Below are 20027 nucleotides of genomic sequence, written 5' to 3'. Positions count from 1 at the left end.
TCTTGTGGGACTAGATGGAGCTGTTGCCTTTTAATCGGGGTTTTAAATGTGTCACCTTTTCAAGTTTGCCTTTGCCATGAGTGAGCTCATGTATGGCCTTGTTGGAAAAGAAGAAAATTTTTATCTTGTTAGTATTTGTGGTGGCATTTTGTTGTGTTGGTACTGATTCTGGAAAGGAATGAGCACAGCAGTCTTCTGTTCTACTATTTAAGGTGGAAGCTTTGATGCATGAGGACTTAATACTGTTTGACAGATTTTTACTTTTTTTTCCCCCCTTCCTTCCCACTGGTGATGACAGTCTGAGCAACGCTGCTGTTAGGCATTTCCACTACCTTCTGAGTCCCGCCACTGCATTCCCTGATCTCTGCTGTTTCCTTATGTAGATTTAGGGTTCCTCCAACATTTTTTTTTTTTTTTTTTTTCCCAGAAATAAATCACAAGGGGAGGTGGAAGGGATGGAGAATTCATCCCGTAGCTGAAAGCAGAGGTTTTTGAGTACTTTGTGCCAGCTTTCCTGCTGGGGAGAAAAAGGACAGAATGCGGTCTAAGCTTGCTTAGATAGTTAAGTTTTAACGGTTGTTAAAACTTACCTTGTTTGAACTTGTTGGAGGGATTTTTACATGAAGTTTGAAGGTTGGCTGGTTAAGCTCTGCTGTAGGAAATGTTTCTTCTTACCCCCCACTATGTCCTTGGGTTTGGGTTACCTCTAGCTGGAAGTCACATTGGTGCTTAGGAATTAAACTTTGTTGAAAAGAAAGTTTACTTCTACCATATCGAGTGATATATCCGTAGTCCTAGAAGAGTAGGAGTGATCTACTGTTGAAGATGGGTGGGCTGATGCAGAAGATTTAGGGCTGAATGCGAGTCTGCCGAGATTAAGGAGAGCTAGAATTTGCCCGAATGATAAATCCCATGTCCATGCTTCTTCACAGTGCCTTTTCTTCCATGGTGAGACTTAGCTTTTGGGATTGTGCTGATGAATTGTTCAGTAACGTCTTCATTTTCAGCTGTGGTCGGATTTACTTAAAGGGTTACAGTGTAGGCAGTTCAGCGGCTGAAGTCAACGCATCTCTTCAGTGAATCCTGCTGATGTTCTGTGTAGTGACACCCACTTCTGCTTGTTTGGAAGTGCTCCATAAAACGAGTAAGAAACCAGTTGTTGCAAACACTTTCAGACAAGCTCTTAACATTTTATCGCAGTCTTGTCATCTCCCTTTAAAATTGGAAATGGGATTTTTTTTTTTTTTTTTACTGCTCAGTGTGCTTTCCCAAGTCATTTACTACTAAATAAAAGGGAGGGGAAAAAAGTTAATTGAAATATCATTAGCAGTTGCCAGAGCATGATGTTGAGAACTTTGGCTGATGCTTCCATGTGATGCTGAGTCATTAATTGATAGTAAAGAAGACTGAGTGTGGAAGACGCAGGCCTTCCGTTTAATATTTTATTAGCCTGTGCTACTGTTCTGAATTTATCAGTGTTTTGTCATTTGTGCTTTGTGCTTCTGTCTTTTATTTATCAGAAATGTAGGGGCAGTAGTAACCTTTGCCTGTGTACATGCTCTGAAGAGGCAATCTTAGTGATTTCCCCATAATTAAAAATATCACTGTTGCTGTTTTAACCTTGATGGTGATTTTTATTGTTGTTATTAGATGATATGAATCCCCATCTGAACTGGAGTTGTGACCCCGGAGACTGAACAGGGAGTGCTTGAGTAGTCTTAGAAATCAGATACCCGGCGCTGGTCAGAAACCAAGTGTACTGTGTTAAAGAGGCTATTGAAAAGTCAGGATTGTATCGTATAAGGAAATAGTTTTGATCCTCCTTAAAATAATACAGTGGGATAGCTGTGAGTGAGGGAGAGGTTTCTTTTATGTCCCAAGGTGGTTTGTCCTGTCAGCATGAGTATTTCTGGAGCCTGAAGCAGGTGAAATAAACTTAAGTTACAGTGAGAATGGGCGCCTTGTTTATTGCTTCTTTTGTCTTCATGAGACTTTCTTTCCTTGTTCTTTAAAACTTCTCTGTGTGTGTATGTGTATATGCTATAATTCGTTTCCTGTTCTGGAAATGTATGTCTTGCTGGTTTCTTTGTGGTTTGTTTTTTTTTTTTAACTGAGAAGTCAAACATATTTTTTGTGATTTATTTCCATTTCAAAATTCCTGCTAGCATCAGCTGGAAAGTAAAGCCAAACCTTGCTTAAAGCCAGAGCTGACAGCCAGATCTTTTTTTTCCTTAGCAGCTTTGAAACCTTTTTGTGGGGGTGGGGGCAGTGTGTGAAATCCACTCCCTGTGGAGCGAATAATGCCTATGTAACCCTTGTTTTAGGGACTTCAGCAGCATATTTACATTACTAGCTTCCTTGCTTGGTAAGCTTAAAAAAGAGACCAACACATTTGGAAGCAGGCATGTGTATAAAGGTGTGCAGCTGGGATGAAATGAAAATATGCCGAGTTGCTAGAGCTGGGTGATATTCCTTCAAGGGTGCTAAAAGATCTTGAATGAAATAGCTGAATTAACATCCAGCGCGTGTTGGTTTCAGCCAAGAAGCTTGGGCGGGCGGGGGGCAGCAGATGTGATAATTTTCAAACAAATAATTAAATAAAGGAAAAATTAAAAAAGCAGCTCCAGGGGAGAATCAAGAATTACAGGCCAATCTAGCGTTGATAAGCACCTCGATGAATACAATATACCAGAGTAGTGTCAGTATGGCTCTTTGAAAGGAAAACATACCTCTTGGAGCTCTTGGAAAGGATGAGCAGGTATACAAATAGGGTGACTGTGAAACCAGAGTCATGATACCAAACATCTTTCAACAGGTTTCCTTGTCAAAAGAAATCAAGCAACTGGGGTTAAGGGGGAAGGCCCTTGCGTGGGTAAAAAGTTAATAAAAATACAAGAACTGGAGAGTAGGGATAGCTGGCTGGTTTTCCTAGCAGAGGTGGGTCAGTAGTGGAGATAGATCTGCAAGAATCTGGGCTGCTCAGCATGTTGTAAGTGACTGGGAAAAAGAGGTGAGAAGTTAAGTGGCGTTGCAAATGCAGCACTTCTATCCAAGATAAGTTGTTCTACTAGGAGGATTGTAAAAAGGACCTTGTGAGACTAACTGGGCTTGAAAACTGCAGGTCTGTGAAGTAATCCCCATGGTAAAAATGCTCATCTTACCATGTGTTGGGTAGAATCTGGGATAACTTACTGCTTAGGAGTTGAGTTTTGAGGCCGTTTTAACTGTCTGGAATTATCTTGGACTTCTGTAACCTAACTAGAAAAGGTGTTAGATGTCGTGAATTAAGGAAACGGAGAGCATCGTGGATGCAGCATGGATTTACGATGTAGCTTACAGTCTTGAGTATTGTGCATTTCTAATTCTCTGATCTAAAAGGATGTAGCTCACTTTGGGAACATTGTGGAATGACTAAGGTAGGATTTCTCAGCTTGGAATGAATATTATTGCAAAGTTGTATGTAGATAGAATAAATGGTACATAGCATCAACGAATAGAAAAAATTAAGAGCAGTACGTGAAGCTGTGCAATTCCTTGCCACAGGATGTTGTGCATGCTAGAGATGTACATGGATTTAAGGAGAGATTTGACAAAGGAAAGATCAATTGAGAGGTCCTACATTACAAAGAAGCCACATATGGCCCAGGAGATCTCTGAGTTGGAAATTGCACGTCAAAGGAATAGCCTTCTGTCATCGTCTTTAGGCATGTGGGGTTTTGCTGCCGTTCCTATTTGTTGTCTGACAGGAGGGATGTGAATGTGTCCTAAAACCTAAAAATACTTCCCTGAAGGTTTGTGTGGAGGGGGGCGATATAAATGAACAAGTCAAATGAGTAAGAGGAGGGAACAAAGAATAGAGGGGAAGGGAAGAGAAAAGGGGTTGAAGGATCCAAAAGCTTTACAATTTTAAAATGAGGGAAGGGGTCATGAATAACAAGGGAAGAAATGTAGGCAGAACCACTGATTTTGGAGGAGCTGGAAGAGGGGCTGTAGTGAATGTGCACCTCTTGGTGCAGCAAAGGCACGGGTGGAAAAAAATGTAACACCCTCCATACAGAACCTTTCTGTGGTCTTAATGCTGCTTTTGAACAGGAAACAGAGGCCGGTTTCTGATATGTTTTTTCAAGTGATGATTTTTGCCTAAGGGGAGAGTATGTGCACGTACGTGCACACGTCTAAGGAGTACAGTCAGAGGAGCTGCAGGCTCACCAGGAAGCAGAACGGTGCAAGGCGTATTTCAGACTGCACAAACAGCATGGCTATATCAAGCTGTAATCCAGAGCCCATCCTGTGCCAGTACTGAATTCCTGATCAAAGTTTGAATCTACAGGCAAGTCCCCCAGTTAACCATTTTTTCAGTTGCTTTGGGTTGGAGCAGAGGAAACGCCTCCTTTTCAGGCCAATCGAGACGTTCTTATCTGTGGGTGGACTTCACTGTCAGCTGGAGCGTGCCAAACATTACCTCTTGTCTCACGAGAGCAAAAGTGTGTTTACATGTGCTAGAACAAGTGACCCTGGGCTTCTGACTGTCACTTGGAGATGGTCCCAAAAAGCCATCATCCTCCTCTGGAGCAAGGGGCAGATGTTCGTCTTGGCTGATGCTTCCTCGTGCAGTAAAGCCAGCTCTTCTCTTTCCTTTGGTTGAACAATGCGTAACCTCTTGTTGCACAAACTGTCTTTGTTTTGGGCTGTGTTTGTGGTATGAATCTGTGGCTTAATTTGCTGGCTTGTGTGCTGAGGGAGTATAAGCTTCTTGACTAGTTGGTATTCTCAAAAATTAGGAATAGCAGTAGTCGTGCTTATAATTCGGACTAATAAATTGCGGAGGGACAGCTGTTTTCCTCCAACAAATGGATTGCTGTCTTCAGACTAAACTTTGGTGAATGCTGATATACCTTCCAAACAGCTGAACCATATTATTGGGGGGAAAAAAAAATTGGCAGTATTTTGCTATCTGGTTTGATTCTTGTTCTGGCATGATACACAGTTGAAAGCATTGGTGGTCATAGAGGCAGGCAAGAAACGCTCCTTAAAATCCTGCGTTGGTCATGGTGTGCCGGGAAGGGAAGCAGTTTGTGTGTTAAATAAGTAATTTGTTTGCTTGTGCAGGCAATCATGTGGTTGTAGTTAGGTCAGGGGGTAGTAGAGGCTTACTGTAGTTTCTTAATGTGCCAATAAGTTTGTACTTAGACTCAGTTTTCGTATTGAAACTGAATTGTCACTTACCCTTTATTACAGCAGTTGGAAAAGGTTTTTGATCCTCAAATCTAGTAAAATTAATGCTGAAAACTTTATAATCCGGGTCTCAAATTATGATAGTGTGGGGGCTTCTCTTTGCTGCACCTTGGATTAATTTAGGCAGAAACTTGTATAAAAGATTTTTAAAAATTCTGGGTCATTTGGAGTATTTAGAATAGCTAAAGAAAATGTGAAATGGATTGTCCCCTGGGTGATCTTACTTAATAGTTCATTATGCTTTGTTACTCAGGTAGTTTTTGCATCTGCCAGGGAAAAACAAACAAAAACCTGACTGCCTCTAATCAATCCTATTAAGCATAGCTCAGCATTCTGGGACAAGCTGTTATATTTTAGCCATAAATTTGTACTAAAGCAAATCTGTGAAATTTGAATTAAAAATTTTATTTGGTTTAGAAAAAAAAAAGTCTCAGGGAGTTTTTCCAAACAGCCCATGATGGGGGAATGGCTGTATGTATTTGCAATGGATCTGTGTTAACAGAAATAATGAGTTACTGCGATGTCCTGGAGCCGTCACACATGCTGGCAGTGGAAGGGGATTCTGTCACATCCAATGAGGGGCTTGACCTAGTTTGAATGTTAACAAAGCCTTGCAGCTGGCTTGGTGATTTGCTGCCCTTCTCTCAAATTCCTGATGGGAGGAGGCAATGCTATTTAAAAATCTTATATTTATTCCAAAACCAGTGTATTAACTGTAGCATGGTCACTGGATCTTCCCATACCTGGGCAGAGCAAAAGTGTCTAGGCTCACACAGGGAGTCGAAGAGGTGTACTGAGCCTATGGACACACACTGTGTTTCTTGCTTTGTTTATCATATTTATATTAGGCTCTAGCTGTAGCCTAGCTACGTTTATTAACAATTTCCAACACTTTATGTAAGAACCAATACCGTTAATTGGGACAAAATTTAGGAAGCTTGGATGCTTTAAAAAAAAGCCTGTAATATACTGAAACTCCCAAGCAGGTTTTTATTGGGCCTTGGAGTAAAACAGGCTCAAAGTCTACTTCCTTAAGCCTTCGTTGCTGGCAGCTGTGCAATATGTTGGTATGTTTGTTTTAAAGCACAGGCTTTTGCTCATCCTTTGCACTTTTTTCTTTTTTAGTTCAAAACCCATTTCTTCACCTTTGATTGTACAAGTTGGGCACGCAGAGACGCTTCAGCCACTACTTGCCCTTATGGGTTTCTTCAAAGACGATGAGCCTCTCAAGGCAAACAATTATGTCAGGCAAACGCATCGGAAGTTTCGCAGTGGCCGGATTGTGCCTTATGCTGCCAACCTGGTATTTGTGCTTTACCACTGTGATCAAGTGAAAACCTCTAAAGAGGAATATCAAGTGCAGATGCTGTTGAATGAAAAACCGATGCTGTTTCATCACTCAAATGAAACCATCTCTACTTACGAGGACCTCAAGGACTATTACAAGGACATCCTGGAAAACTGCCACTTCAAAGAAGAGTGCGAATTACCAAAAATTAATATTACTGCTATTGATGAACTTTGATGGAATGAAACGGAGTGGGTGTCGTGCAAATTGATCTCAGTTCTGTTCGGCAGACGTTGTGAACAAGCACTTTTGACGATTTGCTGCTGCTGTGTTGACTTTCTGAACTGGCAGATTTGATGGGTTGTCTCAGTTAGCTCAGTGCACTGTTTATTTATTACATAAGCAGAATTACAAAACCAAATGCTGTAACAGGGGTGTTGATGAGCATTTTTAACAAATAAGTGATGTCAGATGAAGGGTACCTGTATGTTAATATGTGTGAATAAGTAATTTCATTGGTCATTCCTTTTAGGAATGTGCCGTGGATGGATTTTGGAGCTGGGGTGACTTCTGTTTTGTCAGAGTTGGAGGTGGTTGGACCGATTCAGTATTGCTTTGTGCTGCCTGTTTTGCTAGCTGCTGTTTTCCTGTGGCAGGCATGAATTCAAACCTGTGAGCCTTTTTGCTCCTTTTCCTGAGCCTCTAGAAGGGAGAGGGTACATAATCCTTCTCCACAGATGCCCAACTTCTGCCTGGAAAGCATCACGCAAACATCTCTCTTGGGCGTTTAAAGCAGGAGGAGTTGCACTGTTCCTGCAGACATTATCTGCCTGAAAAGGGTCCAGGAGTTAAAAATCTTAAAGTCATCGCTGACCCATCCCGCATAGCACGTTAGCTTACAGGGTAAGTAAATTATCTTTTTAAGAAGAAAAGAAAGTGTTTAAAAAAAAACAAAAACAAAGGAGTAGGAAGTAGTCACTCTTTTTAAGGTGCTCTGGGACATGCAGCAGTTGTTCTCTAAGTAATCTGGTGTGTCCTTTCACTTGACACCATCAATTTCTTGTGTTAAAGGTTTGGGCTGGGGCATTCAGGTTAGGCTCTGCTATGGCTGTGAACATCTTAGTCTTGTCTGGGGGCTGACAGTTTTCCTAGCAGCTCTGGTTGGAAGGTGGTCTCCATTCCAGCCTCCTGCTTGAAATGGGATTGTTGTTAACCCTAAATCCATGCAGGTTTTGGACTGTAAAAAGTACCTGGCTGAGACTTAATTTCTGCTAGCTTTAATGCACCGAATGTAGTGTCGCTTACATAGGCCTTATGCATTTGATGTGCCTCCTTGTTCTTGAAATGAAGCTGTTTTTAAAGAAATTCCTTGCATACAAGTACTGGTGATCTTTTAAAGCAACTGCACTTAAAGTAGGTTCAGTTGCTACTGGAAGTTGGAAAGTATTTTAGAGCTCTACAGTGTGGCAGAAAAGGAAAAATTAAGATAATTGTCCAGAAATGTCTCAAAAGCAGTAAGTCAGATAAAAATTCCTACATCGCCCAGAAGGGAACAGCTGTGTGAATAAGATGCTCCAAAGCAAGTGAAGGTGTGGATTTCTGGTGCGGGTAGCTCTTGAAGCGCATACTCACACCCTGTAATGAGTGTGCTGGTGCTCACTGTGTAAAGTGAGGCGTAGTTGCTGTCTTTGCTGGGGAGGGGGTGAAAGGTTGGTGTAAGTGATTACCACAGGGTATCGCGTGCACTATAAACATTTATACCCTCATTTGCTGCAGGGTAACTTCTTTTTGTAGGCTCACCTCCAGAACTGGGAACTTAACTGCTGCAAAAATGGGTAAGAGAAAGGCTCAAAGTTGAGGAGTTCAACTTAGCGTATATATATTTTTTTTGTTTTTCTTGAGGACTTAGGCTTCTGCAACTTTTTTTTTTAATATGGCTTGTATAAAAGCACTTAAAGTTTACGTATCTGTAAGTTGAGGAGCAATCAAAAACCTGTTTTTTACTGTTGTACTCTGAGTTAAGGGTTGGAACGTAGAGCCCTGCTTCATTGGTGCACTGATTCCTGTGGAGACAGAGGTTCTGATAGCTGAAGATACCGACTAAAACTGGGGGATATTTCAGCATTAACATCCCAGAGAAACACTTGCCTGTGTTAGCTCTGCAGCTGCTCTTGTGAAACTGGCGAAATGGTTGGAGAGGAGTATTGATGCTGAGACAAATGTAGGTGTGTAGGTCAGGATAATTGTCAGCCCCAGCATATGACACTCACTGCTCTATCAGCTTTGCATGTCTCCTTTTTCACATGATCCTACCTTGAGAGTAAGTCAACTGATTGTAATTACTGTGACAGATGCCTCTTAGAAACTTCATTGCAACATTTTGAGGCAAGCTGCAAAGAAATGAGCCTTTGTTTAAGGGCAGTTAAATTTGGTAAATAGCAGATGCGAGGGTGAGAAAATTCACCTTTGAACAAATATATTTTCCTGTGAGTCAGTCATCCTGTGATGATTCACGGTTTGAACAGAAGGGATGAGAGCCCGACTATTGGAGATGAATGGAGGATTTCTGTTTGTCAGGTCGGTGAGACATTTAAAGACATCATGTTTGTTAAGAGATAAATCCTTCTTCCTTATGGAGGAGGAACACGTTGCACTTGGCTTTTTTTGGTCGTGCGCCAGATGAGGTGGGGGAACCAAAAAGTTTCTTATACAGTGAAGCATCATTTGCTTCTGCGTTACCAAGTTGGTTGTATGCTTAAATCCTGTGCAAAGGGCTTTAAGAATGAGTCTTCATATTTTGCCTTGGAGTACCTGCAGCATAACAGATCTTGAGTGGCTCTCAGCAATTAACTGAAAAGGAAAATGTGCTGTTTGGTTTCTGATCTGTGTTTAAAGCATGCGCTGACTCACTCCTTTGGCAGAATTAGAGGCTGCAGGTGGAAACTTTGCACAATTGTAGCAATAGAAGTGCCTGGACATGTAAATGTTCTGTGCACTCGCTTGCGTGACTGATTCTTACCATTGGGAAGGTGATTTCAGTCTGACCCTTTTATTTAGTAAGTATATAAATTTGTTTATCTACTAAAAAGGAAAACTAAAGTGGATCAAAATATTTCCTTAAAGCTGGGTGCTAGCTCAGTGAGCAGTGTTTGAACGGGCTGCTGTATCTCATGGCATTGTAGATTTACCACATCCTGAAAAAGTCCTGCAAGAAAAATAATGCTTTCTCTTCCATCACGTGGCTCCAGACAAAACACCTCATCTCCGTCATCCATTGAGGACTTCATTTGCAACCTTTCTCAAACTGGAAGCTTTCATTGATTGAAAAATACCAACAGTGTTCTTGGATGCTGCCTTTAAATACCTTTGAAATGTATTTTATTTTGTTAAATGTCTAAAGCTTAACGGATCTTTCTGGCAAATTAGTTTTTTCCTCCCAGTAAGTACTGCTGCTGTAATTCTGGTTAGCATCGTGCTGTCAAATCACTGGACGCAATGTGAATTTGTAATTATATGGTACTAACTGGATGAATTTTGAGAACTTGTTTTGGATTTTTAGTGCTGTGAAATAAAACTACACACTTTCCTCATCTCTCTTGTATGAGCAGTCATGACACGATCTTTAGTATCATGGCTCTGTTCTGCTTCAAAGTACATTGGGTAAGTTGCTGTTACTTGCATTGGTGTCTCTAATTATTTTAAGTCATCAGATTGCTTGGTGATTAATATAAAATGCCTTAATTGGGTTTTTTACTTCATGTTTTGAAGTGAGTGAAAATTTACTCTTGTTTCCAGGAGCCCTGGTTTTAAAAACGGTGATATTTTCCTGACAAGGCTTTGGCAGATATTACTATACCATGCAAAATGTCTGAAAATGTCCCGCATTTTGAAGTAGGGTGAGAGTTACACATTTTCGTGCAGTCCAGAATCTGCTGCAGTTTTATTTTCTAAACACTATCATTCTCTCCATAAGAGATTGACGCTGATTATTTGATAAAGAATTAGAAACATACCTCATGCAATACTTTATAACCTGTCATTTCTTGTAGGTGTTTAGCAATAGATCCTTGTTATTGAGCATCCATTAGCTACTTAGGTTGTTAATTCTCTGATTACCTGTACGTAAAAATTAAGCTTTGCCTCCAGCGTGCTCATGTGCTGAGTCTGCAGCGCTTTTGTAAGTGTGCTGTTACTGGAACAGCATTGTCTTTGATCACGGCTCTTTCTTCGTTTTCAGAAGTATTAGTCTGTAAGACAGTTTGAAATAAACAAAATGGCATTGATTGTTTTCTAAAACAAACAATCAAAGCCCCCCAAACAGTATAGTCATAGGAAAAGGAGTGAAATGTCTTTAAAATTAAAATACTAAAGCCATGTATAACTTCCTGGGGGGGAAAGAACACAATCACTACCATCCCATCACACACCCTTTTTTTTTTTTTTTTTTTAGATATATAATATATTAAACGTTCATTTTGTTAGTTGTCTAACTTTTGAAAAGGAAGCTAGTATTATCAGATGTTAGGTTGCCGTTGCTGGTATAATGGTTTATCTTTGAATTGTTAAATTCTTGCTTTCTTGGGCTTTGTTGTAGGCTGTTTCTCCCAATTGTCAGTCATTTCAAACCTGGCCATCCTGAGGCCTGACCTTACTGGACTGGAGTGAAGGTCTCTCATGTCCTCCACAGCCTTCGAAAGGTAGTCAGTTATGGACCATCAGAAGAATTATATACAGATACAAACTATACATTGGTAAACCCACCAAAGCGTGGCACCAGGAGCAGGTCAGCCAGGGAGAGCTCATAACTAAGATTTCTGGGGAGTCTTTTTTTTTTTTTTTTTCTCCCCACCACCCTTCCTGCTCCTATGAATTTGTTGTCTTGAGGCCAGCCGCACTTTCATCACCCATATTGTCGTGTGATGGTGGTTTTTTCATTTTAAAAGTCCCATCTGTTTTTTTTTTTGTTGATTTGACTGATGGGTGTGCACGTGCGTTTTGTCTTTGATATGCTGCCACCTTCAAATTCATCATAAAGACTCAGCAACTCCTGTGTGTCCAGTTCAGCTCGAGTGCTGTTTTTCTGCCTGATTTCTCGGGATTTGTAGAATCCTGAGAAACTATTTCTAAATTGCTTTCTTTCTGCTGTTGACAAAGTCTTTGAAGAGGGTTTTCATTGACTGTGAAATATATGTCAGGCCAGTGCTAGATTCTGCTTGAAGATCTGATACAGGTAGATGTTTGTAAAGGCCACGCAGCTTTTTTTTCCCTCCCTTGTTTGCGTCCAGAATTGGAAAATGAAGATTATTATATCTAGATTAAGCTGCATTTACAGCTTTTTTTTCCAACTTAGTTTGCTACTTTAAAGAGACATTTTTACTTAAAATCAAGACAGAGGAGGCAGACAGGTTCAGTCTGATAGCATGTGGTCTTTACGGTGGTGGTTTATATTTTTAAACAATTCCTTTAAAAAAAAAATTCACAGCAAGCATTGTTTTGCTGACATTCTGTTGAAAGGTTTGAGCACACATCTTACTGTGTTTAATTAACAAAAACAAATAATTGATGTTCAGGGAAGGGATTACTCTTGAAGGGCCAGGATGGAAGGAACTAGCTGAATCACTGATTATTACTACTATTTAGGGGTCAGAAAAGTCTGCAGGCTTTTCCACGCTAGTGACCTGTAGCTCACGCGTTTCACTGGATGCCATAACAAATCCTGAACCTCTTAGAGAAACGGGAGGTGCCCGGCTGATCCCAGGAAGCAAAGTATGCACCCCAGAAAGGGGAACCGGATTGGGTCAGGCTGGAGGTCCTTTAGCCTGGTGACCTCTGTCTTTCGGTAAGACGTGGTGCGTAAGCAAACATGTAGGGGTAGAGCAAATATTTCCCCATACACTCCCAATTACTGGCCATTTGTGGCCACAGGGTTTTCTTGGGTTAGGGAAAGCAGGTTTGCGTTTAGCTTTATATAAAGCTCTTAATGAATTTTTCTTCGGCACGGCTCTCCTCTTGCTTTGTGAACACAAAGCCTGAGGTTTGCCTTGCGATGCTAGAGCTCGGCTGTAGGCTTTGTGAAGGTCCAGCTCCTTGCGTTTCGCTTGAGCCTGCTGCTTGCTAGACGGGAAATTCAGTCACGTTTCTAGGAGCTGTGGTTTTGAAAACAGTAATAGCTTTCCGACGTACTCGATTAGCAGAGTTAGTTACCATACGCAAATGCTAAAGCTTGGCATGTGTTCTGGAGCAGTTCAGTCATTTTGTGTGATACAGATCTTGTTTCAGTGTTGTGTTTTCCTGAACACCAGCAGTCCGTCTGATTTCCTTGGAGCATTTTTATTGGGAGAGGAGTTAAACGCTTGATCTCTCTTCATCCTGCCTGTGCTACTTATGGCTTGCACCTTCTTTTCCCCAGATAGGAGAGGCCCATCCTGCCTATTTGTTCCTTGTGCTGAAATCATTCTGTTCTTCTAATTGTTATCATTGCTACTTCTGTTTTTGGCTTGGTTTCACCCTGTGCTTATAAATGTATTTACTGGACCAGACTTGCACATGGCATTCAAGGTGAGGGTGCACTGTTGACTTGAAAAGGGATGAAATGATGATTCTTGTTAAGTTTTGTAGACTTTTATTTTACACGCACGCTGCCACCGCCACCAGATAGCATCCCGTTTCTTTCCTTGATGGGTGGTGAGCTTCGGGCCAATGTGTCTGGAGCTCTTCACTTGGTACCTCCATCTCACTCCTGACACTATTTAAAAGTTATTAGCCACCAAAGTTCTATGGTTGTTTCTCAAAGAAGACCCTGTCCTCCCTGCATAATGTATTCCTTCTTGCTATTAGAGGCTATTTACTGGTCTCTGAGTGTTTTCGTTATGTAAAAATATCTGTAAAAATTGGAACAATTTTGTATTCTAATGTTTATGAATTTACAATATCCTGTATTTTTAATTATGGTAATTATTCATGAATAATTGCTTCATTAGAATAAATATATGAGAGGTGAATGATAGAAGGAATATTTTTAAACACTCAGTTGCACAGCTTCAAAGCATGGCATTATAGGAAAATAAGTTAGAAAGGAGTTTTTGAGAGGTCCTCTACTCCATCCCCCTGCCCTCTATGGCATCCTCTATCTGCTGATGGTTTGTCGAGGGCATTTGTTGTTCTCATCTGTTGTTCAGTGCATCTGTTATGTGGTGCCAGCTGCTAAGCACTGATTTTTCCCTCATTCCCCATATATTGAACAGGTGTTGAAGAGTGCTGGACTCAGACCTGACCCTGGCAGGACTCTGCGGGATACCTTTTTCCAGCTGGAGGGTGAACTATCCTCTATGTCTGGGTTTTCCGAGTTCTGTATCTGTGCTTTCTTTCCCTTTTATGGGTGTGGGCACCGCCAGCACTGTCATCCAAAACAGCAGCCCAAGGATTTTCTAAGCCCTTGTCATAGCCTGGCATCCCCAGGTTTCATTTCTGCTGCAGAGCAAAACTGGCTTGTTTGCAGCGTGGTTGGCATTGGGCAGCCAAGGCAAGCTGTTCCTCATCTCGGTGCTGGCTTCTTTGTGCCTACAAGAGTTTGATCATTGTTCCGGTATTTTTATGGAAATTAAAGTCAAGCAGCATATCTGTAATCGATGTCTCCTCTTACAGAGGAGAGAGTTTAGCCGGGTAGTTCTGGACAAAACACAGGAAAATGGCCCTTAATCCTCTCTGACCACTCTGTTGTGCTTATTTATTTTACTGCTTTTCGTTAGGTGTATTTTATGTAGTGCATGTGAAGCATAACTGCTCAGCTTGCAGAAATGAATGATGACTCCTAGTCAGAGGGACAATGTGCTGTTCTAAGGGACACCCCACAATTGTCCTGACATTGCAGGGGAGGAGATACTGTAGGCTGTTACATGTCCTCCACAGCCACTGTTTTACAGAATGTCTTTCACAACCGTATCCACCTATTGATTTAAAAAAAACCCAAAACAAACAACCAAAACCCTAAGCTGCTAGTTCCTGGTGTATCTGCCAAAAGAGATTTGAAAGCCTTTGTCTTTTGATTTCCAGCCTTTAACCTTATACTTGGCCTTTGTGTCCCAGTTCTGTCTTCCAGCACATGCTCATCGACCTGCGTGGTACCCTTGGAGCTGCCACTTGCATCTCATTTTAGTCTTTACTTTGCCAGATCTGATAAGTTGATCCCTCTTAATCTCTCTTCCTGACTTTCCTCCTCACCTGACTTATTTCTTCTGTGTACTGGCTCTTGTTTCACTTCAGTTCTTTTGAACACAAGTGACCACAATTGTACTTGGTTTTCCAGATGAGGTCTTACAAATGGCTCACTTGCTGGCAGTGAGATTTCCCCTACCTTTCCTCTTGGGAAGGTTAATCATTATGCAAGCGAGGGTTGGTTGGTTGAGAGCTGTTTTCGGTTGCACTGTGGAGGTTTTGTGCTCTGCTTTCCATCTACTGCTACAGAACACTTTCACCAGATGTCCCAGGTCATTTCTTATGCATGGATTTGCGTATAACAAATTTCTTTACTAATTATATTCTGCATTTCTCTATTTGCCTGCATGTCTGCTGCTCTTATGATCCAGTACTGCTGTATAAAACCCGGTGCCTGGGGCCTTGTGCTCCCAGCCCTCTCAAGCATGAAGCATATGCAAAGTCCTGCTGTGGCTTGGCTTTGCAGGAGAGCCTTTGGGGTTCAGATTTTGCTTCACATAACCCAGAATTACAAGGTTTTGTGTCTTTCCTCTGTAGGGAATGCAGGCTCTGCCCCAGATGCACCAGCCTGGATGTTTGGGTTTACAGCTAAGCTCCCCAGGGATTGATTACCCAGAGCCTCCACAGCTAATATCAGAAGGTTCCCCCTTCGTCTGTCTTCTTCTGGGGGCTTAAGTCAGGCGAGATGGATGCTCCTGCAGCAGGTCTCCCCTTTCACCATCTCCGTGCTTCCTGATTGTAAAACCTCACTGTGCAAAACTGGTAGTAAATGCCACTCCCAGCGTGACACGGCCTGACTGTCCTGTGCCCAAGTGCCCTATGTTCTTGGTCAGACAGAAAGGAGGTAGTAAATCAAATGGGTTCTTGATAAGTTAAAGTCCTTTTTAGTTTTTTTCCAGAAGGTGCTGCATCTGCTGACTCAAACCAACTTTCAACATGGGACTCGAGATGAGTGTAAAAGCCAAATCTGGAGGTGGTGCTTTGAGCCGCAGGCTTCCAGCTGAATGAGGCAAGACAAAATTAACTGCAGAGGCTCATGCGACCTACTTAAGCTCTCACGTGCAGCCTTCAGATCAGAAAACTAAACAGGAGGAGACAGCTTTCATGGTAAATGAGAAATTGTTTCCATCCCCTATGACAATGGAGAGCTTTCAGGTTGTTTTTAACTGTATCATGGTTATTGGGGCCACTTAGCTTGCTGTAGCGTGAATGTCAACTGGCATTTGATGCTGCTGAAAGTTAGAGGGCTGTTAACCCATTTTGAGAAAGAGCCTTTTCTTTACGTCCTGAGGTTCTTCTCAAGCAGTTCAATCTGACTGACCAGGTTACCTGCTTGCTGCCAGCTCCCCCCGGTGCCCCAAACTCAGTTTTCTCTGACAATGACATAAAACAGTAGCTCAAAGGCAGCACAAAACAAAGCAGGGTGAACAAATAAGCAAAATTCTCTTCTTTGTTCATCTCCTTTCTTACACTGACAACAGGGGTTGAGTGGCTGGGGCAGCAGTGTAACTCCAGGTGACGTGCTCTGCTGAAGCCTGAATAGGACTGAACTCTGCACAGGAAAGCTGCTGTTCTTCAGTCAAGTCTCTTGGTTTCTGTTCAGCAAGCAGAACATGCCTTATAGTTGTTGCTTTGGTTCAGTGCACAGTATTCTTTTAACTTTTAATGGCTTTTTAAAGGTGGGCTGTGAGGGAGGGAGAGCAGATCGTTGAAGCACACCTTGAGGAAGGTACATGCTCAATCTAATGCCATCCAAGACTTAGAAAAGCAGGACTCTCCACCACCCAGTATGCTGTGTTGAAGGATTGGCCTGATGTGAACCACCAAACCGCTAGTCTCATCTAGCCTTGTGGCTGGACGTGGGGTGAGCTAACAGACAATCGTGTGTCAAGACATACCCACGACCCTTTGTGAAATCTCCTGGTAGAACATTGGTTCTGCTGGGCCCAGCCAGTATGGAATGAGACCTTCAGTATGTCCCTTCTCCCTTGTGACAGCTGCCAGGAGCAACACAGTTGTTTGGTCAACTCGATTGGGTTGCAAGCGCTGAAGATGTGCTTGTTCTCATTGCTCTTTGCCTGTTCCTCCTTTGCTCCAGTGATTCGGCTGATGTTTGAGGTTCATGGGAGGAGATATCACTCAGATGGCAGCGTGGGCTTGCGCATTTTCTTAGTGACTTGAAGGAAAGAGCTAAAAAGAAAAGAAACGTTATTTTCTTGTATTTCCTTTTATGCAACATGCGTTTTCAAAGACGCTATTTCTCGTGTAGAAAATTGGTGTGTTTGGGTAAAGCATGCAACATGACCAGTAAATAATGACACCCTGATTTCTTAAAGCTTATTGCCTGTGATTAAGGATGGCTTTTCTAGGAGAACGGTAAAAGGACTTCTCTACATTATTCTAAAAATGACAACCTTGTGATAAAGTTCACCAAACTGAAGTCTCACAGTTTTCCTTCACGTGGTTTACTGTAGGAATGGTCATTTATCTTAGTTGATGGCAGTGTATGTCTGTCTGGGTTAGTTACACAGGTTACCAGGCGGACTAACTAATTATACTAGGAAACAGCATACAGGGAAGAGGTGCTAAAATTCAGTAGTGTATTGCAGATCCTAAATCATCTGTCCTTGCACAGGTGTAAGGACAGAATGAAAACAGGTGAACAAAGTCAGTGAGTACCGTGGGGTTGTTCACCCACTGTGCTGGCTGAAGAAGAGCTTGGTGCTAGAGAGAGCTTGTGGTCATAACTGCCCGGAGCCTGGAGACAGAGGGAGTGACGGGTAGAGCTGTCCTCCTGCAGTGCTGGTTTACTTTGTAAGAGGGTCAGGATGAACTGAAGACTTCAAAATGTTGTGATAGGAGCTGGCTTTGCTACCTGCCCGTGCTTCTCTGGCTGTAACACAACCTGGCCCTAGAAAGGTTGGGTTTCCTTGGCCCTTCCTTAGCCTCTGTTGACTCTTCTTCAATTATGACTGCTTTGGTGGCAGTTTTATCTACAAAGATACCAGGCTAGCTATCTTATGCCTTTTCCTGTGCTAACCTGCTTTTGGAAGAAGACGTATGTGGCTTTTAATCTCCTCATCTGAATTCCCAGATTGCAGCAATATGTAGGGAATGTGAGTCTGTGAAAATGAGCCTTTGAGTTAATTTCAGGAACTGAAATCTTTATTCCAGTATTGTAAAGGGGACAGGATAGGGATATGGGCCAAAGTCTGTGATAGGGACAAGAAATCACGTAGGGCAAAGGCAATGGATCTAGAGCAGAAAATTACGCACAATAAATAAATATCTTTACAGCAATATGACACACCGCAAAAAGATATGAAACCTTCTCGTGTTTTCAAAGGGGTTGGTAAAGTTGATTGTTACTGATTCATCATTCAAGGTGAGTACAAAGAAAGCAGTGCGCTTTTATGAGTAGAGCAAACTGCAGCGTCATAGCTTGCTTTGGCTGAGCTCCATCATGTTTGGATCTACAAGCTGCCCTGACCAGCTGTGGAAAGTCAGTCAGACAAATCGCTGGCTATTTCTGTTGCTGTTTTCCTGACAAATATTCCTTTCCTTGTAGAATGTCATCCAAGCCCTGGTAGGGATATATTTTATACTTGTCTTGCTAAGATCCAACCTAAAGATATGGCAGTGCCAGCAGCCTTCAGGCAAATAAAAGCCCTTTCAGTTCTCATTCTGTGTTTGGCCGGTGGCTCTTTTGCTCCATCACCTGCATGGCATCTCCAAAACCTCAACCTGTGTGTCTGTGTCCTGAGATGAACACTAGCTCCTGTGCCGTGAAAGCAGCCATTGCTGGATCATCTCCATGCTAGCTCACTAGGTGAAGCTGCATGTACAGCCCAGCGTCCGCATGGGGACATCGAGCCATTTGGATGGTGGTTTGGAGCCTCACCTCTGCCCTGACTGGGTGATGGCTTGGGATTGTAGTGCACTCGGAATTGCCTGCTGCTTTGCGTGAAATCCTTTGCTGTCCTGATTGCATCGCCCATTGTTACTCCTGTAGCTGTGTGGCCTACAAATGCAAGGAGAGCGTGCGATCTGTCTGCAAAATGGAGCTGAGATTGCTCTGGCCCCTGTGCAGGGCTGGCGGAGAAGCCTCTAAGGCACTGTAGGTTTTAAAAGACAGGCAAAGGAAAAAAAGAGAAATACAAATAAAGAAAAAAAAGAGAAATAAGAATGAAGAGGTGGGTGAGAAAAATCAAGGACCCCTGTCAGAAGTTAGGGATCTAGGTGCTGAGTGATGCTTGAAGGATAGGGCAAATGTTTATACTCGCTCTAAAATGGACAGTGAAAGAAGCAGCTGTGTGATTGTATGTTTTTTCCTTATTACCATTTCTGTAATGATTTTGGGAATTTGCTACCTGTGGGCTTGCTGTGGGGGGATGCCATCTCAATGGCTGGACCAGTTGCACTGGGAACCTTCAGAGCTGCCAGATACAGACTGGAGCGTGTGGAGGAAGGTAAGAGCCTGATGGTGAGTATTAGTGGTTGTGTCACTAAGGCACAGAGACTTAAAAAAAAACCAAAACAAACAAACAAAAAACCAAAACAAAACAAACCCCAAACAAACAACCCATGAAATCCCAGATCTGGGCATCAGTGAGCTCTGAAGTTATATGAGAAGTGGGTAGGTGGATAGGGGCAGCGCATGTGCCCATCAGTGGGAACTGTGTGGAGCACAAACGTGGCTGTTAGATTGTCATTAGAGGTGGAGATAGCTGTGAAGGTAGCAGCTTGTTAAAAGCTCTCTCTTCACCCTTGTCTTGCTATCTGGTGGTGAGCTACAGAGGAATGCAAAGATGTTTGAGAGCTTAAGCTGAAGTTTAATATCCTGCCTCAATGACTGGAAGACATTAATTACTATGATATCATAGAATCATAGAATGATTCGGGTTGGAAGGGACCTTAAAGATCATCTAGTTCCGACGCCCCTGCCCTGGGCAGGGACACCTCCCACTAGATCAGGTTGCTCAGAGCCCCATCCAACCTGGCCTTGAACACCTCCGGGGATGGGGCAGCCACAGCTTCCCTGGGCAACATGCTCCAGTGCTTCACCACCCTCACAGTAAAGAATTTCTTCATGATACCTAATCTGTATCTCCCCTCTTTCAGTTTAAAACCATTACCCCTTTTTTAATCATTACGTGCCCTGAGGAACATGCCGTGTTCCTCCCCATCTTTCCTGGAGCCCCTTTAGGTACTGGAAGGGGCTCTAAGGTCTCCCTGGAGCCTTCTCTTCTCCAGGCTGAACAACCCCAACTCTCTCAGCCTGTCCTCACAG

General features: G+C 42.5%; 1 protein-coding gene across 2 annotated transcripts in view; it reads left to right on the top strand.

The window, feature by feature from the left end:
* MINPP1 (multiple inositol-polyphosphate phosphatase 1) overlaps positions 1-20027 on the top strand; it is a 54427-nt gene that overhangs the window by 11252 nt on the left and 23148 nt on the right. Inside the window, exon 5 of one of the 2 annotated variants that reach the window (XR_012587713.1) lies at positions 6361-7426. Coding sequence is in view for 1 of the 2 variants with exons in the window: in XM_074592603.1 (XP_074448704.1) it covers positions 6361-6760 (400 nt within the window). In the remaining variant the exon portion in view is untranslated. Of the gene's footprint in view, positions 1-6360; positions 10116-20027 lie in introns of those variants that run through there. The other variant, XM_074592603.1, reaches the window with a different exon arrangement.

The sequence above is a fragment of the Larus michahellis genome, chromosome 6 (genome assembly GCF_964199755.1).
Source record: "Larus michahellis chromosome 6, bLarMic1.1, whole genome shotgun sequence".
In the NCBI taxonomy this organism is placed as follows: Eukaryota; Metazoa; Chordata; class Aves; order Charadriiformes; family Laridae; genus Larus; species Larus michahellis.
The sequence above is the reverse complement of the archived record's forward strand: the minus strand, read 5'-3'. Positions and strand labels throughout refer to the sequence as shown.